The sequence below is a fragment of the Drosophila rhopaloa genome, unplaced genomic scaffold (assembly GCF_018152115.1).
Source record: "Drosophila rhopaloa isolate 14029-0021.01 unplaced genomic scaffold, ASM1815211v1 contig_47, whole genome shotgun sequence".
NCBI lineage: Eukaryota > Metazoa > Arthropoda > Insecta > Diptera > Drosophilidae > Drosophila > Drosophila rhopaloa.
In genome coordinates, this window is record NW_025335142.1 from 4125734 (window position 1) to 4149346 (window position 23613).

The 23613-nt window shown below is 40.0% G+C and overlaps 4 protein-coding genes across 11 annotated transcripts in view; 1 reads left to right on the forward strand and 3 right to left on the reverse strand.

Moving 5' to 3' along the window:
- LOC108041235 (receptor-type guanylate cyclase Gyc76C) overlaps positions 1–20311 on the forward strand; it is a 42751-nt gene extending 22440 nt beyond the window's left edge. For 7 of the 8 annotated variants that reach the window (XM_044461690.1, XM_044461688.1, XM_044461692.1 and 4 more), the window contains 15 exons: positions 12023–12248; positions 12753–12950; positions 13081–13146; positions 13939–14151; positions 14233–14387; positions 14451–14673; positions 14735–14906; positions 14975–15135; positions 15259–15549; positions 15614–15946; positions 16169–16334; positions 16393–16699; positions 16761–16989; positions 17139–17303; positions 17704–20311. In XM_044461690.1, coding sequence (XP_044317625.1) covers positions 12081–12248; positions 12753–12950; positions 13081–13146; positions 13939–14151; positions 14233–14387; positions 14451–14673; positions 14735–14906; positions 14975–15135; positions 15259–15549; positions 15614–15946; positions 16169–16334; positions 16393–16699; positions 16761–16989; positions 17139–17303; positions 17704–19407 — 4551 coding nt within the window. In that variant the 5' untranslated portion in view covers positions 12023–12080 and the 3' untranslated portion in view covers positions 19408–20311. Of the gene's footprint in view, positions 1–12022; positions 12249–12752; positions 12951–13080; positions 13147–13938; positions 14152–14232; positions 14388–14450; positions 14674–14734; positions 14907–14974; positions 15140–15258; positions 15550–15613; positions 15947–16168; positions 16335–16392; positions 16700–16760; positions 16990–17138; positions 17304–17703 lie in introns of those variants that run through there. The other variant, XM_017119101.2, reaches the window with a different exon arrangement.
- On the reverse strand, positions 8154–9656 carry LOC108041237. The gene has a single exon (XM_017119103.1). The coding sequence runs from the start codon at positions 9160–9162 to the stop codon at positions 8353–8355; it is 810 nt and encodes a 269-aa protein (XP_016974592.1). The 5' UTR covers positions 9163–9656; the 3' UTR covers positions 8154–8352.
- A 193-nt stretch (positions 20312–20504) lies between the features above and the next one.
- On the reverse strand, positions 20505–22363 carry LOC108041236 (probable glutamate--tRNA ligase, mitochondrial). The gene is made up of 4 exons (XM_017119102.1): positions 21999–22363; positions 21527–21937; positions 21076–21462; positions 20505–21017 (listed from the first exon to the last, which is right to left on the reverse strand). Exons 1-4 carry the CDS (start codon positions 22322–22324, stop codon positions 20606–20608), a joined length of 1536 nt encoding a protein of 511 aa, XP_016974591.1. The 5' UTR covers positions 22325–22363; the 3' UTR covers positions 20505–20605.
- Positions 22364–22786: 423 nt separating this feature from the next.
- On the reverse strand, positions 22787–23345 carry LOC108041239 (aminoacyl tRNA synthase complex-interacting multifunctional protein 1-like). The gene is made up of 2 exons (XM_017119104.1): positions 23239–23345; positions 22787–23171 (listed from the first exon to the last, which is right to left on the reverse strand). The coding sequence occupies exons 1-2, from the start codon at positions 23304–23306 to the stop codon at positions 22925–22927; spliced, it is 315 nt and encodes a 104-aa protein (XP_016974593.1). The 5' UTR covers positions 23307–23345; the 3' UTR covers positions 22787–22924.
- Positions 23346–23613: the final 268 nt, after the last annotated feature.

The following is a 23613-nucleotide window of genomic DNA, read 5'->3' on the forward strand; positions in this document are numbered from 1 at the left end:
TTGGTCGGGCTGAGTCGATTCAGTTGCTGCACTCAAAAAAGAAATCATTTCATGTAAATTTTGGTTTAAATATAATAGTACAGGAAATGGTTTGGGTAAAAACTACTGTCGAAGTTAAGTTAAATTTTCAGATACCAATAAATAATGTTGTGCTATTTATGAATTGAATTTTAAAGTTTATTTGAGTTATTTTCGCAATGCAAAAATTATTCAAAATATGGCCCCTCTTAGTAGATTTGTGATTGTGAAAATTTGCAATTTTTGTTATCAAAGTGGTGATGCTGGACATCACTTAAGCGAATATCGTATTCAGTTTTTGAGTCGTTGAAGCAATTGGAATTTTTCCTCTTTGATTTGCAGACTCTGCAGAATTCCGAGAATTCATGGCCGAAAGGCATTGTAGCATTATATTTGCCAACTGCATGAATTTTCCTCTGTGACTATTTTTGGGCATAACGGAAATTCTGTTTCCTGTCACCACTTAACCCTTTTTTGAGAGAAGAAGGATGATGACGGAGGATTCGCACCCAACAAGATATGAGCTTTGAGTTGCCGTTTGACTTTGCCTCTCGTTCCAGCAACTTGGCTTGATTTGAGTTGTTGTGCTTTTTTTGCTGTTGTATTTTGTGCCTTTTGGCGGCCGTTGCACATGTGGCGCGTATTCAAGTATTTCCCCACGGTCTATTTTTAGAAAATCCAGTTTTTTGGCAGCACTAACACAACGGCAGCTCCCAAGTCTGCTTTGCATGACAACCCGCGAGGAAGCGAGAGGGTTCAAAGTGGTGATGGAGATGGCGATAGCGACCTGCAGCACAGATTGCAAACTTCTCCTTCACTCATAACTCCACCGCAACGCTCATAAATGTTTCGCGGCTGGTTGTTGTCAGCTGAGTTCAGCTAAATTTTTGGCAGCGACCTCAAAAGTCACTGCGAGCCCTTCACTTTCACACGACCCAAAGTGGAAGTGCTGGACTCGTTCTTTAAAAATGGTTATGACCAGTTGATACCCCCTCCTATCCTTATAGTGGGTCTCTCTCCATACACTTGAAAAATTCTGCTTAAATTTTACCTTGAACTTAAGTTCGTTGTATTGGAACCCAAATAGCAGTTTAAATTCTCCGAAACCCTTTATAATTACAAAACCAATTTTTCAAAAAAATTTCAGTTACTACACTTTCTACGCTAAAATTACGCGTTTTTGGATAGTAGAGAAGATATATTCAAAAAAAAGTAAGGTACTCTGAATTCTAGTTCAGCCTACACACTAACAATAGTGAAAATATTTTATTTTAAACAAGATGTTTCCTTCGAATTATTTTAAAAGTTTTTTTTTTAAAAATTGTACATTTTCTAGCTGCCATTGGTTTAAGTGCATTGTATCTTTCTCTTTCTGTCTTTGTTTGGGCTGTGCCTTGGTTGTTAAATGTTAAAGCTGCCGTCATGGGTTGTCTCCTTTTACGGCTCGCAAAACGGCGCCTCATATCAAGGAGGAGTTAAGGAGACTGAAGGGGGCTGGAGTTATAGTTGAAGCTGCAACTAAGGCCATGGCATTGCATGCCAGGCCATCCTTCAGATCCCCTCTCCATAGCCCGGCCTCATCGTCATCAGCATCGCTTTTGGCCTCTTTGAAAGTGAAATTACAGTTTGCAACACATGTGCTGACAATGCTGCCACCATATTCTGGTCCTCATCCAAGCTTCAACAATTTGTTCGTGTGGCGAGAATGGTCTTAAACAGAAACACTTTCCCATTTGGGAACTCATTTTGATGTGTAAAATATGTTTGGCTTTACTGGATAATTTTTAATAATAAAGAAAACAACATTTTAGACTGAATGTGTAAAATATGTTTGGCTTTACTGGATAATTTTTAATAATAAAGAAAACAACATTTTAGACTGAATGTTTAAAACGTAAATAACTTCGCAACAATGAACTTTGTTGAATTTGAAATTAAATTAATTTCCTTGGAATAACACAAATTATATTTAGTATGGATTTAAGGCAATTGCGCATTTTTTTTTTCCAAGAAAAACTAGGTTATATTGGCACTCAAGATTACGACAATGAAGAAACTTAAGACAAACCAGGAAGGAAAGCTAATTTAGGGCGGAGCCGAAGTTGATATACCCTTGCAGAATATTCTGTAAATTTTATTCTCCAAAATTATTCGTATGATGCATTCTTAATACTCATACAAAATCACAACTTCCTAACTTTAAAAACACCAAAGTTATGGCATTTTCTTCGTTCAGTGATATGGCAGCTATAGGATATAGTCGGCCGATCCTTATGAAATTTGGTAGGTCGGATTGATTGGCTAAAAATAAAACCAGTAGAAAATCCCAACTTCCTAACTTTACAAACACCAAAGTTATGGCATTTCCGATCGTTCAGTTATATGGCAGCTATAGGATATAGTCGGCCGATCCCGGCCGTTCCGACTTATATACTGCGTGCAAAGGAAAGAAGGGTGTGTGCAATCAATTCGATATCTTTAAAACTGAGAGACTAGTTTGCGTAGAAACAGAAAGACAGACGGACATGCTTATATCAACTCAGGAGGCGATCCTGATCAAGAATATAAACTTTATAGGGTCGGAAATGTCTCCTTCACTGCGTTGCACACTTTTGACCAAAATTATAATACCCTCTGCAAGGGTATAAAAATAAATATCTTTTCATTATAAGCTTATAAGATATATAGATACACAAATAAAATAAAACTTAGTAAGTAAAGATATATCTAGCTCACTTATCTTGAATAATAAACACGTCTTTCAAAAACATACTACTTAGATTATTGTCACTAAAAACGGACTAAAATGTTTTGTAAATAAGTACAGCAAGAAACTGTCCTTAAGCAAAGCTTTTCTTCCCTGTCCTTTTTTAGTTTCATTTTTCGGTTACCTTATTATACCCGTTACTCGTAGAGTAAAAGGGTATATTGTATTCGTGCAAAAGTATGTAACAGCTAGAAGGAAGCGTTTCCGACCCTATAAAGTATATATATTCTTGATCAGGGTCACTAGCCGAGTCGATATAGCCATGTCCGTCTGTCCGTCTGTCCGTCTGTCCGTCTGTCCGTCTGTCTGTCCGTCTGTCTGTCTGTCTGTCCGTATGAACGCTGAGATCTCGGAAACTATAAAAGCTACAAGATTGGCATTTTGCATGTAGATTTGAGCAGTTCCTACGCAGCGCAAGTTTGTTTCAAAATGGTGCCACGCCCCTCTGACGCCCACAATCGCTTATATTTTAAAAATTTAAATATTTCGGAAAAGTAAAAATGCAGTTTTATTGTGTTTATCAATACCTATCGAAATGTAGAAGAAATTTTTCAAATCGGACCATTCGTTAAAAAGTTATGCGTGATCAAAGATTCTATCTCCATCTCCCTCGCACCCCCTTTACCTGAGTAACGGGTATCTGATGGTCGGGGCACCCGACTATAGCGTTCTCTCTTGTTTTTGTTCTCCCATTATCCCAACAATGACATCTACTGGGATTTGTATATCCCTTACTAATAGAGAAAATGGGTTTGATGTATTCGTTAAAGAGTTGGCAACAAGCAAACCTTCTACCCCGTAAAAAGATATTTAATCAGCATCAACTGCAGATTAGTTTATGTACTTTAAAAAACTATTTCTAAGAACATTATCGATAATAATTATTTAATAAAAAGACAGAGTAACCGGTAATTCATAGTCGGGGGCCTCTGCTATAGAGCTCTTTGCAATTTCTTTTTTATACCCTTGCAGAGGGTATTATAATTTTGGTCAAAAGTGTGCAACGCAGTGAAGGAGACATCTCCGACCCTATAAAGTATATATATTCTTGATCAGGATCACCTCCTGAGTTGATATAGCCATGTCCGTCTGTCCGTCTGTCCGTCTGTCTGTTTCTACGCAAACTAGTCTCTCAGTTTTAAAGCTATCGGATTGAAACTTTGCACACACCCTTCTTTCCTTTGCACGCAGTATATAAGTCGGAACGGCCGGGATCGGCCGACTATATCCTATAGCTGCCATATAACTGATTGATCGGAAATGCCATAACTTTGGTGTTTGTAAAGTTAGAAAGTTGGGATTTTCTATGGGTTTTATATTTGGCCAATCAATCCGACCTACCAAATTTCATAAGGATCGGCCGACTATATCCTATAGCTGCCATATAACTGATTGATCGGAAATGCCATAACTTTGTTGTTGTTAAAGTTAGGAAGTTCGGATTTTTTATGAGTATTAAGAATGCATCATATGAATAATTTTGGAGAATATAATTTACAGAGTATTCTGCAAGGGTATATCAACTTCGGCTCCGCCCGAAGTTAGCTTTCCTTTCTTGTTTTTTTTCTTGTTGTCCAAATTGAAGTTCTTGCATCATTTGGTTTTTTGTCCGTTTGTTTGCCATGAAACTGTTATTGTTGAGGAGTTCTGTTTCATTTTCATTCAACAAATTGTATGCTGGTAGAATTTGGCTATTGATGCCTGATTTCAATTCCAAGCACGGATTGTACGAATCCGGAGAAAGAGGCGGAATGTGATTGGTAAATAAGGAGGGAGAAACTTTGGTAACAGTTGAACAGTTCGTTTTGACTATAATTTGATAACAGAGGGTCATAGATTTATAAAAAAAAAGTGAGTTGCCTTTTCGGGTACAAGATTTCGTTGAAAAAATCTGAACTATTTTAGATTCCTGCTCAAATCAAAATAGTAGAAATTTTAATATGTCAATTGATTAATTGCATTAGGAAACTGATTATAATTAAAGAGATTTTTGCTTAAGGATTTCTGTAATATATACTTTTTTGTGTCTTTCATTTTGATGTGTGTACAACATCTATCTTTGATATTATCCTTAGTTCGTTTTGACTATAATTTGATAACAGAGGGTCATAGATTTATAAAAAAAAAGTGAATTGCCTTTCGGGTACAAGATTTCGTTGAAAAAATCTGAACGATGTTAGATTCCTGCTCAAATCAAAATAGTAGAAATTTCAACATGTCAATTGATTAATTGTATTAGGAAACTGATTATAATTGAAAAAATTTATGCTTAAGGATTTCTGTAATATATACTTTTTTTGTGTCTTTCATTTTGATGTGTGTACAACATCTATCTTTGATATTATCCTTAGTGTGTCCTCTCCCTCGAAGCTTGATATCTACTCCTGGCCATAGGCAATGCAATCAGCTCGACTGACATGAGCTGTCAGCCTACCACCAATCCACCCTGAAATGGCACTCCTCCGTAGCACGGAGTGTCCTTGCGGCTATTGAGCACCTACGAGCCAAGATTGCCATTCATTTGTCATATCCTGTCAAACGGTCTCGTTCCGTTCCATCTCGTCCCGCCCCTTTACTTCACTTTCACTCACTCAGTGAAGCATAAACTTTAAAGGCTTCTCCGTCATTTCTCATTACCGAAGTCCTTTTTGACCCACTTCTAATTAGAAATTACTCTCACACATTCTCTTTCTCTGTGAAATCTTCTCAGAGGACGATGAAATCAAATTACACATTTGGGCCCAATAATCTAACTAATGGTGGGCCAGTAAAGGCTCAACCGACCCAACTCGCTCCCATTTATAAAGGCCTTTGAACCCTTTTCCAAGGCTCTCCACGTGTGGGTGTTGTGTGTGGTGAGATAATGTTTCATTGTGCAAAAGGGTTTTGTTGGTGTGCTCTTTTGTGGGGTTAACTTGTTGATGATTGATGGCACCAAGAGGATTTAAATGGGTTGTATGTGTGTGTGGGTATGTGTCCTTGAACTGATTGTCACCGGGGCAAATAACAAATACTCGTAAATTGAAAATAAATAGAATCTCGCTAGGGAATTGGAAAAAGTTTAAAGGCTTACTTTAAAATATTAAGCATCTGTTCTTTCTTATTAGTTTTTGTTTGTTATGTTGCGTGAAAAGCTGTTGTTAGGCTTCGCTAAAAACAAAGATAAGAGCTAAAACATTTTAAAATGTTCTGATTTTTACGTCACATATGAATGTATTTATTTGTGTTTTTACACCCGAGGAGTTCCAACAAAATGTATGGTTTTTAATTTGTATGCGATAACAATTTCTCGAACTCGAATGTAGATCAATTATATATTAAACAACCAGCGTTTTGAAAAACTAATGATTTCTTGATTTTCTTAACGCCTAAACTACCAAACATGAACATATACAAAAACCGGTTCAATATTACTATTTTAAAATAAATTTGATCATTCTTACTTAACGCTTATTATATCTGATCGAATATTGCCTTGTTTTCGGAAACCTTTTTTTTTCGTTCAACTTAATTGGAAACCTTCAACCTACCCCAATAATAAGCGAACCTCCTGTTCCATTCAAATCACATTTAACAAAGAAATAAAATTAAGAGTCCAACGCACATATGTATGTTTGTATATACATTCGTAAATACAGAAGAACACAATCGCTTGCCCAGACGTAGAGATTGAATTGGAACTGAAACTGAGAATGGGTCTGTGTATAGCTTGGTATGGTGGAATGGCGTGTGATATAGTATTAAATATACCCGGTAGTGAGTCAATACTGTGGATGTCGATGACAATTGTCGGCGACTGAGGCACGCACATTTTTATGGGGCGGTGGTATTTGTTTTTATTTATTCCCCCCCTCCGACCCCCCTGGGAAACCCCTAGATTTCTTATTTCTCGAAAATCGCTGCTCCCCCCGGGGAACCCCCTTGGTGATGTTTGTTTGTTAAAATGTGTAATGTCGTGTTGGTTTATCCACTGGCCAATGGATTGTCGTGTTTGCGTCTGGTTTCTATTTTTAGTATGCAGGTTTTATTTTTAGACAACCAGACAATTTGTACGCAAGTGTGTGTGTGTACACACGTGCAGCCACAAACAACTTCGTCTGAACAGTGCAATAAAAGCGGGTCCCCGCCCCAAAACAAAAAAAAAATCCCTCTGCAACTTGTTGCGCTGTAGGAAAGAGAGGGAGAGAGAGAGTAGGAGAAAAAGAGCGCGGTATATGAAATACGGTCCACGTTGCGGCTACGCGATATATTTTTTTATATTACACAACTTGTAGCTGTTTGTTTGTTGATTACAAACTCAGATGCATTGCTCTTTCTCTCTCTTCAATTCTCTCATTTTCTCTATTTCTCTGTTTTGACTTCTCAGCCTGCTTTTCACATTTAACGTTAAACGTTTTATCACGTCTTGCGCCTCTGTTTTCGATTTTTTTTCTCATATTTTCTTTGATATGTGATTCTATTTTTAGACTCTCCTCCTTCGCTTCTCGCTCTCTCGGACTCTCTGTTTACTTTATAAATATTTAAATTGTTGTCACGTACTAAGTTCTTAATAGGTTACGTTATGTGTTTATTTAACTCATTTTGATTAGAAGTCGAGAAAAATACAGCAGAGCCACACGCGCACTACATACTCGATTCCCGTTACAAAGTTCAACTTTAATTCTTGTTTTGTTAATTTTATTTGTTAAAGCCATTCAATTTTTGGTTAGCAGGGAGGCCAAAAACTAAAAAAACCAACAACAAAAAGGAAAAAATACCCCACGCAGATGTTCGAGTCTTTTAAATTAATTGTTTACTCAAGTGTAATTAGGTAACAGAAATTATAAATAAACAAATATCAACACAAGCGCACACATCCACCCACAAGGAAAGGTATATACGTCTTCACAATTAAATTATTTTTTAGTGACTTTATTAAATTCGGCATAAACTATATGTATTCCATTTTTGTATATCTCACCAGCTGCGCAAAAGTGCGAGGTAAAAGTACAAACTGTGGATTGGAATTTCAGAAAGTTAGTTAAGAATGAAAACTTGACTCCTATTAAATTAAAAGTTGATCAAGTGACTTGCATTACCGTCATTGTTTGAAGCTTCAATAATTAGAGCTAATTAAATATGTGGATAAATAAAATAAATATGAATATTCTTAGGGATATCAAGAATAGGAATATTAAAGAATAAATCATTCTTTTTTTTTACAAATGTAGTTTGTTTTTAAGATTAATTGCCCACTAAAGGATTTCAACATTTCTGCGATTTGAGTGACATTTTGTCTTTCTCTCGAATTTACAAGGCTTAAGTAATCGGTGCACAATGTATTCATGCAAAAAGTTTAAATTCTCTCCTTTAAGAAAAAAATAACAAATGGTGTTCGTTATTTATTGGTTTATGGTCTACTGAAAATTTTGAATTTTCATTGCTAACGTCCTTAACGCACAAGTTTGACTACGGAGACTTTGAGATTTTGATCGTAAATGGTCCGTTAAATTGGTCTAGTCCAAAGTGTTGGCCCGTGCCCTCTTGAAAGTGGATGGAGTACTGGATGGAGTTTTCCTGCCACGCGATCAGTGCGAAGGCCTGGGAGTGTTCATCTTAACCGGCTTCTTCAAATCCCCGGCGATCCTTTTGATGGCCGGCGGTATGCGCTTGGCCACACCCGGCTGCGAACTGAGGAAGGAGATCTCGAAGAGCGAGGGTCGGCTGGAGTAGACGTTGTGCAGCATGCTGATGAACCAGAAGAGCAGGTCGTCCATGTTCTGGAGCGTGCACTGAGCGAAAACGGCGCCCGCATCCCGCCCGTGTTGGTGCGAGTCGAAGAGGGCGACGATCGAGGCCCGGAAATCGAAGGTAACCATCACCGTTCGACTGTCTGCGATGATGGCGGCGAAGAGGTGCGAGGCCATGTTGTCCCGCCCATTGGCCTGCTGGAACACCTGCAACGTGATCTGGAAAATCCGCGACAGCTGCACGGCCACATTCCGGTTGTACATCGGATGGCTGGGATCGGCTTCCATGTGCGTGTAGAACCACTCCTCCAGGCGGAAGTTCATCTTGTGCTGCGACCGAATGGCCGCAATGGCGTCCGGAATGTTTAGGTTGAGATTCCTGGCCTGCGGTGTGTTGGTCGTGATCACATTGTGGTACACATTGTTCCCGTCGTTCATGGCATTGCCGAAGAGCTCCCATCCCCGCATCGGCAGATCGGATACCCTGTGATAGAACCTCTCCGCCTTGGCCACTTTGTCGGCCAGGATCAGGGATATGAGGGTACAGGAGTTGGTGCCGCTCTGCTGGAATTCGCCAAAGCGCGACTGGCAGAAGTCGCGGGGGAACCACCAGATGTTGAGGTTGTCGATCTGCTCGTGAATGGCCATGGCTCGGGGTTCGTTTTTACCCGGGAATCTGCTGCTGCTGCTCCTCGGAACTTGTGCCCGGCGGCGTCGTAATCTCAGGATGCGACTCCGGCTCCCGTTGCTCCGGAGGCCCAATGGTAAACCCGGGCCTGGCGCTGTCCACAAAGTGCCGCTGTCACATAGTTCACGAGAGCGACGACCCCTCGGCTTCAAGGCGAACGTATGGATTTGGAGTTGGATCTGGGGAACCCCCTCCCCCTGTCAACAGCTCTGGCCCCTCGGACTCGGAATCGAACTCAGGTTTTCGGCGTGTCAGCGACAACGACGGCGACTCCTCTCCAGTACGCTTTAAGGACGGGCTTTTGATTTCAAGCAAACATTGAATTTTGAGTGTCTTTTGCCGGAGGAGTATTAGACGGAAAAAGGTGAAAACTTTCGAATTGAAAAAACAAAAAATTTCTAGACCAACCACTGACAAATAACGAACATGATGTGGGATTTGAGATCGAACAGGATCTGATCTTTTAGAAGTGTACCCATCTGACACAATTCGAAAAGTGGCAGCTTAATCCATATGCTAAAAGATAGCAAGTCGGTAATCTCTTTCGCTTAGTTTGAGGTTAGTTTCAATACTAATACTAATTTTCAATATGTTAATTGTTGTATTTTAAAGCTTTGTAGCGAAAAGTTCTCTGGTAAGATTTTTTATATGAGAAACCAGAAGACTTATGAAAGAACACTTAAGGATAACAGCCAAAATTTAGGATACTTTAAAAGTTATTTTTTCCAATTCTTTATAAATAACATTCATTATTTAACAATAACAAAAATTATTTAATCATAAAAAGGCACGCTAGAAAATTTTTTAAACATACTATATATATGATAAAACCTTTAAATAGAAACTAATGAGATATTTTCGTAAGATAATGCCTCATATCTTGGCCTAACTATCGCTGAGTTGCTAATCTAAATTCTCGGAAAAAAAGATTTCTATTAGCCACACTTAAACTAAATTTAAATTCCTTATTGGCGCGTTCTCGGAATGGCGTTTCGCATTGTGTCAAAATGGTACGCAAATATTTATCAGTGGCGCCAAAAAAAAAAGCCAGGCCGGCCAAGTAGTTCTAATTTTAAATTGCAACATTCGCGAAATATAAACAGCTTCAAGAAACAAATATGGTATGTGAAGTGTGTCGGAAATCCTAATTTATGGTGGCGTGAGCATTTCGTCGATTCTTGTTGATTGAGATAGGGGTGCTCAAAGATTGTCTTAGAGTCTTAGAGATACCCTGTTGTAGGTAATCATAGAATTCCTAAAATTCCTGAGAGTAATAAAATATTTACTTGCAAAAATATAAATGTTTGTCGAACATATTTGATGAAATTTATTTTTCTAATGATGTCTTTTCAAAAAAAATGTATACAAATTTTTTCAAGCATAGTAACTTTTGCGAACATATGTTCTATGTTATTTAATATAATTACCTTAAAACTTCAATTTTTTAAACTTAAATTGTAAAACTTATTTTAAAAGAAGTGTTAAAAAATGTTTTATTTTGGACGGACCTTTTTTAATGTTCATAAAGACAGCTTCTTTAAAAATTATCTGGTTTAAAAATAAAATAAATAAATTTGTTTCATTCTGTTTAATAAGGACTTTGGTATTTTATTTATTCTTTTAATTAAACTTACACGAGAGCATAATAAAGGCAAACAAGAATGAGAGACGCCATTATCCAACCGAACAGGTTTGTTATCCAATCCCATGGAATAAGCTTTCACTTATTCAGCGCAAACAATCAGGACAATAAAAGGAGAATTTCATTGGGGTGGAGGAAATAACAAACAAATTCCTGAAACAAAATGATATATATATAATGCCTCAAACGAGATTGCATAATGACAAAATCAACGCATGCATAATTAATATTAACAAGCTGTGCACACATCATTACGGGAGGTCCAGTGTGGGAGGATAAATGGAATTGCCGGATGAAAGAGGCCTCGCCAGTAAGCTACTTATCAGTGATTTGCCACTAGCTCATTCCAAAGTACTGAAAAGACTAATTAAAAAATTCCTACGCTCGTTTTCGCTTCCAAATGGTCAACGATATTGAAGTTTGAAAATCCGGCATTTGACATTTGCTTGCGTGGGCACTTGCTTGCCATCCTATTGCTGGAGCACATTTAAAGTCATTTTCTTCCGCATCCCTGCCGGATCCCAGTAGCTACAGCTTATTGCTAAACAGAAAAAAATTATTTACTTTGTCATTCAATTTTGATTACATCATATTTGTTATGCTGCAGATAAATAATAATTTGTTAGTCAGACATTTCGACATTTTACAAAAACTTATTAAAAACTTCAAATAAAAAAAAAAATTTAAGTTTATATGTAATAAAATATATCTCATATATTTCTTAGAAAAAAATGTGTAGGTTTTGGTGGGCAATAAATGTATTCGTAAATACAAATTACACATACGACACGTAAGCCAGTTATAATAAATTATTTGATTAAACACACTTCATTTAAATTATAAATAGAACTTCACATTTTTAATCCAGAAAATTGTGTAAATGTAGTATTTAAAATAAAACAATATATTTATATATATATATAAATTATATTAATTATTCCCTGTGTACTGACCAGTTGGTATGCTCTTTGCTTCCTTTGCTAGTTCTTTCATCTGAATCAAGCCAAGTGTCTGAAATGCGTTGAGAATGCTGTTTTCTATTTGTGTTTGGCTTTGTCAAACATGCATTTTTATTATGCAAAGGGTGCCCTTGGCAGTTTCAATTGCATCCTCACTTAGTTTCGGTTCCTGGTCGTCCCTGCTCTGATCTCCAACCTCCTCTTTTTCGTTCATTGCAGTGTGAGAATCTGTTGGGACCCATAGGCGTCGCGCTGAACGGCCCCGGCCTAAGGGGCCATGACGCGTTGGCCCTTTAATCTACTACTCTTGCTGTCGGTGGCGGTACGCGACTGTAGCAATCATCGCACCGTCCTCACAGTCGGCTACCTAACGGCACTCACTGGCGAGCTCAAGACGCGCCAGGGACTGGCCATATCCGGTGCCCTGACTATGGCCCTGGATGAGGTAAGTGCATATGTAGTAGCTACGATTAAGTCATAAATATAAATCAGTCATTTCCAGAAGTTTGTTACAGGGATAACTACATTAAGAACTCACAATAAACATTTTACTCGAGCAGAGCCTAGCAAGATGTACATTTAACTAAATTGTAGACAGTTTCAAATTTAAATTGATCGGTTTCGTTTAACATATTGAGTACATGTTCTCATTTTGAGAATCCGAAAACAGGAATCCAGAGATTTTTCTTTGTAAACTTAACAACCTCTTAAAAATTATAACAGCAAGGTTAAATACAAAAAAAAGGTTAATACCTACAAACGGCTCGAGTTTAAGTTTAAGTATAATAATTTATAGGATGCAGTACAGAAAGAAGGGGATTTGTCTTTCATTTAAAACCTCTTTAAACTAAAATTTAGAATAAAGTGTTTCCGATCATCCGTTAGAAGAAAATACTTTATCTACTCCTCACATTATTGATAATATTTTTTTCTTTCTTCCCGAACACAGGTCAACAAAGATCCCTATCTGCTGCCAAATGTGACGCTGGACCTGCGCTGGAATGACACCAAGGGCGATACGGTATTGGCCACCAAAGCCATTACGGAGATGATATGCGATGGCATCGCTACCATTTTCGGCCCGGAAGGACCTTGCTATGTGGAGGCCATCGTCTCGCAGAGTCGAAACATTCCAATGATTTCCTATGTACGTATTTCGCGAGTCTGATTTATTATATCTTGGCTCGCCAGCAGACAATTTCACGCATCGCATTATATTTTATGCAACTAAATTGCTCATTTCATGGTGGTTTTTTGTCTTTTTCTCGTTTCGATAGAAATGTGCAGAGTACCGTGCATCCGCCATACCGACATTCGCCCGCACTGAACCGCCAGATACGCAGGTGAGTAAACAGTGGGCAACAGGTGGATGGTTGGGACAAGTGGGTGGATGGGTGGGTATCAGAAGGCTTTGGGTGGACATCCCTGCGGTGCCTTTGTGACTCGACAGGGACAGCTACTTAGCCGTGGATTATCCTCAAGTCGGGGACAGCAAACGGCCAAATTAAAAAAGACAAAGAAAGCACAGATATAAACGCAAGCAAAAAGAAAACTCAACGTTGTACTATTGTGGGCACATGAAAAGTTCTATAAGTAAAGATATAAATAAATAAAAAGAATACTATTAATTGAACAAGAAGATAACAATCAATTAAAAAAGTATAATTCTACAAAAATATATTTTTTAATAACAGTTATCAGATGCTTTTTTTGTCTGTGAATAAATGTTAAAATAAAAGGCATTTAGGCAAAAATTTTTCAATATCTATATTCAATAATATAATAATATATTTATAAATTATTGATTGTCAGAAGTTTTGGAAAAAAGTGGCAGATTAAATCTTATTAAACTTAGATTTTTTGTACAATTGGGCCATCCTAAAATAAAATGTTTAAAGTTGTTTTAGCTGAAACAATTTGATAAATTTTGATGATAAATTTAAACATTTTTTCACCGGAAACGTTTAAATTATTTAATTTTAAAGAATAGTGGTAATGATATTTTCCTAAGGTGTAGCTAAAACGAAAACAAAAATAATGATATGTGCCCTGACCCCAGCACATTCTTCTTAATCCTTTGACATTTTTTGTGATATACAGCTCACATGGCACATATTAAATTTCGTATTTTTCAGGTCGTTAAATCACTGCTTGCCCTCCTGCGGTATTATGCGTGGCAAAAGTTCTCCATTCTGTACGAGGATGTGTGGGCTCCGGTGGCAGATCTTCTCAAAGACCAGGCCACCAAGCGAAATATGACTATAAACCACAAGCAGTCGTTCATCGATAATCGGGCCAAATGTTGTGAGCTGATGCTGGACTGCTGTCGCTCAGGGTATTGGTATCAGGTAAGGTTATATTAATAGTTTTGGCCCTATGAATTACAACTAAATAATTTAATTATATTTAACGATCTTCTCCCTTAACAGCTAGTGCAGAGTACGATGAACCGCACTCGGATCTACGTATTCCTTGGGACGGCGAATAGTCTCGTTGATTTCATGAGCTCCATGGAGACCTCGGGTCTGTTTGCTCGAGGCGAGTATATGGTGATCTTTGTTGACATGATGGTCTACTCCGAAAGGTAATTTAAATGGGGTAATCATTTTGAATTAGTTTTAAAATGTTTCGTGATTTTGTTTTTCAGGGAGGCAGAAAAGTACTTGCGCAGAGTGGATCAAATAGCTCTTATGTCGAATTGCCACAGCACGGAGAACTTCAACCAACTGGCCCGCAGTCTGCTCGTCGTGGCCTCCACTCCCCCAACGAAGGACTACATACAGTTTACGGAACAAGTGCAAAAATATAGCTCGAAACCGCCGTTTAATTTATCGATTCCCAAGCTGTTTGTTGAAAGTAATTTTAACAAGGTAAGTACTCAAAAAAAACCTTTTCGTAATCGCTTTTTAATACCTTTCCTTTGATATTCAGTTCATATCGATCTATGCCGCCTACCTGTACGATTCGGTTAAGCTTTATGCCTGGGCTGTAGACAAAATGCTGCGTGAGGAGACACGAGTCCTTACTGATGAGGTGATCTTTGAAGTGGCCAGCAACGGAACTCGGGTGATCGATACCATAATCAAAAACCGTACTTATATGAGTAAGTTCTAATGTGAGCGGATAGACTATGAAGAATAGCTTTAATGGTTTTATTACATCTCCGTAAAGGCATCACTGGATCCAAGATCAAGATCGATCAGTATGGCGACTCGGAAGGTAACTTTTCGGTCCTCGCCTACAAGCCCCACAAGTGGAATAACTCCAACAACATACCCTGCAAATATCACATGGTTCCTGTAGCGTACTTTCACCAAGGCGAAGAACTTCCAGTGAGTGAGTCGTCTTCTCTTTTTTAGTTTGCCTTTCTTTCAATTGGTTCCCGCTTATGTTGAGTGCCTCAAAAACTTTCACCTCAACTCATCAAGTTATGTTAATTTTCTTGTGTACGGCAGGAGTACAAGCTGATCAATGGCTCAATAGATTGGCCATCAGGCGGTGAGAAGCCCACGGATGAACCGATGTGCGGATTTGCCAACGAACTTTGCCAAAAGGATGCCACCCACTACACGTCGACCGTTGCCGCCGTGGTTTTGGGCGTGCTGCTCTTTTGCTCCGGTGTGATTACCATGAGCATATATCGAAAGTGGAAAATTGAGTTGGAGATCGAGGGCTTACTTTGGAAGATCGATCCCAACGATATCAAGGGTTACTCCGGCAACGAGATTGTCTCCTCACCCAGCAAAGTAAATGCATATTTTTAATTTTTCATTTCTCTTTACTAAATTGTATTATTAAACCCTTTTACAGGTCAGTTTGATGAGTGCCCAGAGCTATGGTTCCCGCTGGACCAACCAGTTTGTAACCTCCACAGGTCGCCTGCGTGGCGCTGTGGTCCGTATCAAGGAGCTGAAGTTCCCCCGAAAGCGTGACATTTCCAGGGAGATCATGAAAGAGATGCGGTTACTGCGCGAACTGAGACACGACAACATCAATAGCTTCATTGGCGCTAGCGTGGAGCCGACGCGCATCCTTCTAGTCACGGATTACTGTGCCAAAGGCAGTCTTTACGACATCATCGAAAACGAGGACATCAAACTGGATGATCTATTTATTGCCTCACTCATCCACGACCTCATTAAGGTGAGTAGAAGAATTAGCCAAAGCCAATACATCAAAAATTGTATACCAGTCAAATAATAAATCAAATCTAATTGATAACTATAGTAAACATTTTTTATTGAAATCAATACAATAGTGGCTTAAATCTCTTCATGATTGGCTTTTCTAGATATGTTGAAAATAGATTCAAAGCTCTACAAGTCATAATTACTATTAACATCTTGTTGCTTGACTCCTTTGCAGGGCATGATCTACATACACAATTCTCAACTGATCTATCATGGCAACCTTAAGTCCTCCAATTGCGTGGTCACCTCACGTTGGATGCTCCAAGTAACTGATTTCGGACTGCACGATTTGCGCCAGTGTGCCGAGAACGAGTCCATCGGGGAGCATCAGCATTATCGAAGTGAGAATTTTCGAACTTTTCTCTATTTAAAATATAACTAACGACATTTCATTTGTAGACCAACTTTGGCGTGCTCCGGAACTGCTGCGGAATCACATACACGGCAGCCAGAAGGGCGATGTCTACGCTTTTGCCATCATCATGTACGAGATATTTAGTCGTAAGGGTCCGTTCGGACAAATCAACTTTGAACCAAAGGAAATCGTGGACTATGTCAAGAAGCTACCGCTTAAGGGAGAGGATCCGTTTCGGCCGGAAGTGGAGTCCATCATCGAGGCCGAGTCCTGTCCGGATTATGTTTTGGCCTGCATCAGGGACTGCTGGGCCGAAGACCCCGACGAGCGACCCGAATTCAGTGTCATACGGTAATGACTTTTAATTGTGGATAGCCTAATGGAAGTTAAATAAGTCAGTATTTCCATTTAGCAATCGATTGAAAAAGATGCGCGGCGGTAAGACCAAAAACATCATGGACCAAATGATGGAAATGATGGAGAAGTATGCCAACAACTTGGAGGACATTGTCACCGAGCGCACGCGTCTCCTCTGCGAGGAAAAGATGAAGACGGAGGATCTGCTGCATCGAATGCTGCCACAGTCGGTGGCCGAGAAATTGACCATGGGTCAAGGCGTCGAGCCGGTATCCTATGATTTGGTAAGATATATTTATATTACGCCTACAAATTTTCGTAAAGAATTAACACATTACATTACATACATTTTGTATTATTTTGTTCAAGTAAAGTTTACAAGTTATAACATAGGTTTTTAAAATGGGTTTCTGACACTCTTATTTTTCTTCAGGTCACCATCTACTTCAGCGACATTGTTGGTTTTACTGCAATGTCGGCGGAGAGCACACCGCTGCAAGTGGTGAACTTTTTGAATGATCTCTACACAGTGTTCGATCGCATCATACGCGGCTATGACGTGTATAAAGTGGAAACAATTGGAGATGCGTACATGGTTGTAAGTACAAAATGTGCTATGAACAAAAACCTACAAACTATACTCGTTTATCTAGTACCATTCGCCATTGCAAGTTTTAAACTTTTTAAATTCACACAATAAAGTAACATTCATTACATTAAATTAAAAAAAAACAAATACGGGTTTCCTTTAAGTTATATCATAGTTCCCAAGATCTTATCTGGATCATTGATTACAAAAAACTCTATCAAAAGTTATTTAATGCAGATTCCTCTGTGTTTTATTTTTCGGTTTACTAATTGTAAATATTTGTATAATCCTATTAAGTCGAAGTTTTAGATTAGTTAAACATTGCAAAGTTAATTGAAATTGTTCCTTATATGAAATCATTCAGTCTCAGAGTTTGTATAAAACATAATTTATTTTATTTCCATTTTAGGTCTCGGGTCTGCCCATAAAAAATGGGGACCGACATGCGGGAGAGATAGCTTCTATGGCCCTCGAACTGCTTCAAGCGGTGAAGCAGCACCGCATAGCCCATCGTCCCAACGAGACGCTGAAGCTGCGCATCGGGATGCATACGGGTCCGGTGGTGGCGGGCGTGGTTGGTCTCACGATGCCGAGGTACTGCCTCTTTGGCGACACCGTCAACACGGCGTCGCGGATGGAGAGCAACGGCGAGGCGCTGAAGATTCACATTTCCAACAAGTGCAAGTTGGCTCTGGACAAACTGGGCGGTGGCTATATCACCGAGAAACGTGGCCTGGTCAACATGAAGGGCAAGGGCGAGGTGGTCACCTGGTGGCTAACCGGAGCCAATGAGAATGCAATACAGAAGAAGCTCGTGGACATGATGGACATGCCGCCGCCGCTGTTCAGTCGTCCGCGAAAGAGTCCAAAACTAAATCCCGACTCCCGGCAGCCGAGCATCCAAGCCATGCACTTCTGCGGCACCGGATCAAGACGCCAGAGCACTGTGCCCAGGGCGATGGACGGGGAGTCCACGTACAGTCTCCAGGGATCCGTGAGGGATTCACCGCGCCTGGTCGGCAAACGGGACAGGGATCGGGAGCGACCTTCCATCAATGGTCTGAGCACAGGTCTCTTTGTGGGCGGAGCTCTCCTTGAATCCTCGCAGGCCTCGCTCAGCACGCTGAATCATTCCGAAACAAACGAAACGAACTGTGATATGGATGGGGGATCGGGAGGAGTGTCAGGATCGGGATCTGGACTAGTGCGTCAGCCCAATGCGCTGCACAAGCCGTTGGCCATGGTGCGCCCGCACAGGATTATTAGTGCTACCCAGTTACCCCAACTGGGAGATAACGAGGATGACTCTGCGGACATGCTGTTGCGGGAGTCTCGCTCCCTGGACCCCATGCCCATGCAGCAACTGCGGAAACGACACGATAGGGTCAAGCTGCCGCCCTCCAAGTTGTCAAAGAACAATTCGCGATCGCTAGACACGGGTGTATCGCTGATTAGTGGTAATCCCAGCGGCGAGGTGGAGTCGAGTCAGCTGGATCTGGATGACGAGATGTCCGTTAATCCGGTGGATGCCACCGATGGCTACGACGATGAGCTGGGCTTGCTGATGCGCCACGACAACGGTCAGTTGCCCGCTCTCCGCTATTCAGGCAGTTTTCCCAATGCCCAGATCAGCATTGTTCCTGCAGGAGGAGGACGAGGAGGAGGTAGCAACTGTGCCAAGCACCTGAACAACAACTGCAATGGCGGAGTGAGCATCGAGGATGATCTAGAGTCGCCGCTGTTGCAACGGCAGGCATCGCTATCCGTTCCTCCGGAGGAAATGCTGGCGCACAACAAGCGCTGGCACTCGCTGGAGCATATGGATGGACCCGGCGGCCATGGCGGGAATAGCGTGAGCTATGCCGCCGACATTGATAACCGGCAGCCGGGTGGTTTGGACTTCCTTAGCGGCTCCTCCAGTCAGCACACAGCCAAAACGGCTGGCGGAAGCAAGCTGACCAACTGGATGTCCAACATATTCAAGGGCAATGGCGTCCGCAGCGGTGAGGCTAGGCGAGTGGGAATGGCGCCCAGTGGATTGCATGGAGCACGCACTGGATTCACCGACATGGCGGCGTCGGCAGCAGCCCGGGATCGTGAGAGTATAGTGTAGAGATAATGAGGAGACAGAGTAGAAACTAAGAGAGGAGGAGCAGGATGACCAGGATGAGCTGGATGAAGAAGGTGGAAAAGTTACTCAGGAACCGTGTCGAGCAGGAAGCGATCGTCTTTTGGCTTATTTCTTTGTTTTATGTATTGTAGCTTGTATTGATTGAACGATTTGTGTGTCTGTGTTGAAAGTCCTCCACTTATAAACATATACCAGCCTGTTCCAAAATATTTAACCACACTGGCATTGCAGGATTTTAAAATGTCCTATGGAATTCCAAACTATTTTTATTTGATTCCAAGTGGAATCCTGCGATCCCGAAGTCGAACAGCGAGCAGAAGCTGATGCGAAAATCATACATAGCATATATTTGATAACTCTACATACATACATATTAGAGAAGCCGAAAAAACCGTCTAGTCACAAGGTCTTCAGACTAGTTATTGTTTTATATAAAATACACATACACACCCACACATATAAATGTACGTTTGTAAATGTAACACATACACACACATATTTATACGACGATGAAGAATCAAAAACAAATATTTTATGTAAATGTAATCGAAAATTTTTGGCTTCTATACAAGATGCGCTGCAGCAAACAAATTAAGCTTAAAACAGAAACTAGTTAATTTATATATTTGAAAACAGAAGAAAGTGGAAAAAATATAATGTATCAATGTGTTTTGCTAGTACGTAGTTAAGTGCGTGTGATTGTACGTAATTTTTAAGTCCCTACAACTAAAATAATAATTTTAATTAATTGATTATGAAAGAGAATTGTGAGCAGAGCAAAAGCGAGAAATGCGCCCGATGCGTGGTGTTAGCTGTATGTATGTATGTATATTTTTAAAAGAAAATTTGTTAAATTTGCCATATATAAATACAAACAACTATTATACATTTGGTTTCATGTTGCTCGGAACAGGGAAGGTTTTAAAGTTTAGGGTATTATGGCGTAAATGACAAAAATTAGATAACATAATCGCAAATCTTGGGCTTTTCTTCATTTTAAATCGTTTACTGATATGCATTTCTAAAAAAAAAGGATTATTTAATTTAAATAGGTCAACAAACAATGAACTAGAATTTGGACTCCTATTATGGTGTCTATTTACTGATCTTATTGACAATGAAAAACATAGTAATATATACAAATGGTAACTAATTTATATACATATGTAAGTAACCAAACTTAACCGAATTTTTTGTTTTGAAGCGATTCTTTCGGTACAGCTTCTCTGATTCGTTCAAGGGTGACTGATTTTCCAAGGATTTCCATCATTTCCGCCACGCCAGGTCCTTCATTTAAACCGCTCAAAGCTGCTCTCAAGGACTTCATCATTAGTGGGAATTTAATGTTTTCTCCTTGAGCAAAGGTTTTTAACTTAATATTGAGCCCGTCCTTGTTAAAGTCTTGGTCTGTTTGGAGTACATTAAGCAGCCCAATTAATTGCTCTGATGTCAGGTCTGTTAATTGAAAATTCGAGGGCTTGACCCAAAGAAAACTCAATTTGCTGCTGGTCAAATCTTGGAGCAATGTTAATCGCCGTGAGGACCAATTTAATACATCCACTATGTGACCTTCAGCTAGATCTAAGTTGGAGCTAAAGTAAAATGATTTTTTAAAGTTATGTTTTAGGGTAACCCGAAATGATTACTTACTGCTGTGGGTATGCTTTTTTCACCAGCTCATGGACTTGATTAACCAATTTCAAACGGCTTTCCACCCCCGACAATCGCTGTGCAATCTCCAGGCGATTGAGATCATCTAGCTGTTCAGGATTCAGGCGACTGGGATGAGAGTTAACTCGCTCTATATGGAACTGCTCAGATAGTTCCTGCATACTCAGCAACTGCTGCTTGGCGTTGGCCTTATGCTCGAATCCACCTCCCGCAGAGACCACATAGTTAACTAAAGCTTGAGGAAAGTATCCCCGCTGCCGGAAATACTGGATGCCAATGTCTCCTTGGCGTTTGCTCAGCTTGGTGCCATCTGCATTAACGAGAAGTGGCAGATGACCGAATTTAGGTGGTTGCCAACCAAACGCTCTATGGGATTAGATAATTTTGAGAATAAAAAAGAAAATATTGTTGACCAGTTATTAACACCTACTTGTAGAGTAGTAAATGCTTGGTAGTGGATATCTGCCACTCCACTCCCCTCAAGACATGGGTGATACCCATTAGATGGTCGTCCACCACGTTGGCAAAGTGATATGTGGGGAATTGATCGCTCTTCATAACCACTGGATCTCCTTCGTTATCGCTGACATTGTGGTGAACTTTGCCGTAAATAAGATCCTCTAGTGGTTCTTCGTGCTCCGTCAACTTGAATCGGATGCAGTGGGGAGTTTCTTTGGCCAAGAGAGAATCAATTTCCGCTGCCGTGAGATTCCGGCACTTGTTATCATATCGTGGAACTTGCCGAATTCTCAACGCCTCCTTACGCAATAAATCCAGACGACGTTCGGTGCAAAAACACCTATAGGCCGTGCCATTTTCGAGAAGTTTTTCGATGGCTTGGCTGGGAATATAAAAGAGTTTTTCTAATATAATGGCATTACATGATTTCGTCCACTGATCACCTGTAAATCTGCGTCCGGTGACTTTGAACGTAGGGTCCCAGGTTCCCGCCAAAACCAGGTCCCTCGTCAATTTCTATTCCCGCCCAGAGAAGGTCCTCGACCAGCCGTTCACTGGCACCCGGAACCAGTCGCGTTTGATCCGTATCCTCAATCCGGAGCAAGAATTTTCCTCCCAAATGCCGGGCATACAGGAAATTGTAGAGGGCTGTGCGTAATCCACCCAGATGCAGGTAACCCGTGGGGCTTGGAGCAAAACGGACACGCACCTGGTTGTGGGAGTGGCGAAGAAACTGCCTTAGTAGTAATCGCTGGTTTATCTTCAACATTTTATTACGGCTAAGGTTAAAATAAATGTCTTTCGCCGGTTTTTGTTTACCTTAATCAGCTGTTCGAAGTTGCCGCTGTTAACTCGCTTTTAGCGTGAACAGGAGTTTAACAGACAGTTGCCGCCGTTTTTAAATTCAAATGTTCTGTGTAAAATCTATATTTGCAAACTCAGCAAACTTAATTTAAAACAAGAATGGAGAATAAGTATCAAACGAGAATGGAGGCAACCTTCTCTAAAAAATCCACTTTGAAATCGGATGTCTGTAAAGAATGTTATGGGCGTAAAAGTGCAGATTTTTAGAAGTGTGCCACTAAACTAAAATTATAATACCCTCACAAGGGTATAAAAAGTATATATTATTTACTTTATATTCTGTCTTCTATTATTAGATAAGTGTCTTCATTTATAAATAGTTTTACAAATTCAGCATATTGCTTCTAAAATGTAAAACTAATACATATTTATTTTTGAGCTCTTTATTTAACAAAATGCAGTTTCCTTACAAGGGGAATCAATAAATTAGCAGCAATTTCTTTTTGTGAACATTCGGCTTAGTTGTAAGTATTACACAACTCAGGTAGGGCTGGCATTCGAAATTCTATTTAATAGAGCAGTTGGCCAGTTTGCTGGACAGCTTCTCGCCCTCAGGTGTCAGCAGAAAATTGTCCTTCCACACGGCCAATCCATCGCTGTTGGTCTTGAAGTCAGCGGATAGCTTTTCCCACACCTTCTTCTTGGGTTTGAGTTGCTCGTCGGGCGTGCCACTGAATCCCTCAAAATATAGCCGACTGCCAGGAGTAGCATTAGATGGCAGCACAATCGGTTCCACTACCGTGTGATCAGCGCTAGAAGAGATAAATAAATATATTAATATCTAGACCAGACCAGAGGATCCCAGTAGATGTAACCCACTTGGAGGTGCACAAAACCATTCCCTCTGATAAAATGCCACGTAGTAATCGCTGGTTTATCTTCAACATTTTATTACGGCTAAGGTTAAAATAAATGTCTTTCGCCGGTTTTTGTTTACCTTAATCAGCTGTTCGAAGTTGCCGCTGTTAACTCGCTTTTAGCGTGAACAGGAGTTTAACAGACAGTTGCCGCCGTTTTTAAATTCAAATGTTCTGTGTAAAATCTATATTTGCAAACTCAGCAAACTTAATTTAAAACAAGAATGGAGAATAAGTATCAAACGAGAATGGAGGCAACCTTCTCTAAAAAATCCACTTTGAAATCGGATGTCTGTAAAGAATGTTATGGGCGTAAAAGTGCAGATTTTTAGAAGTG

Bases quoted from the DNA above. Each gene is read 5' to 3' on its own strand.
- LOC108041236 (XM_017119102.1), bottom strand. From the start codon at position 22,324: ATGTTGAAGATAAACCAGCGATTACTACTAAGGCAGTTTCTTCGCCAC. The intron at 21,463-21,526 runs GTAGGTGTTAAT...CTAATCCCATAG, and splicing joins AAGCATTTACTACTCTACAA to AGCGTTTGGTTGGCAACCAC. The intron at 21,018-21,075 runs GTAAGTAATCAT...ATTTTACTTTAG, and splicing joins AAAAAAGCATACCCACAGCA to CTCCAACTTAGATCTAGCTG.
- LOC108041237 (XM_017119103.1), bottom strand. From the start codon at position 9,162: ATGGCCATTCACGAGCAGATCGACAACCTCAACATCTGGTGGTTCCCC.
- LOC108041239 (XM_017119104.1), bottom strand. From the start codon at position 23,306: ATGTTGAAGATAAACCAGCGATTACTACGTGGCATTTTATCAGAGGGA. The intron at 23,172-23,238 runs GTGGGTTACATC...TATCTCTTCTAG, and splicing joins ATGGTTTTGTGCACCTCCAA to CGCTGATCACACGGTAGTGG.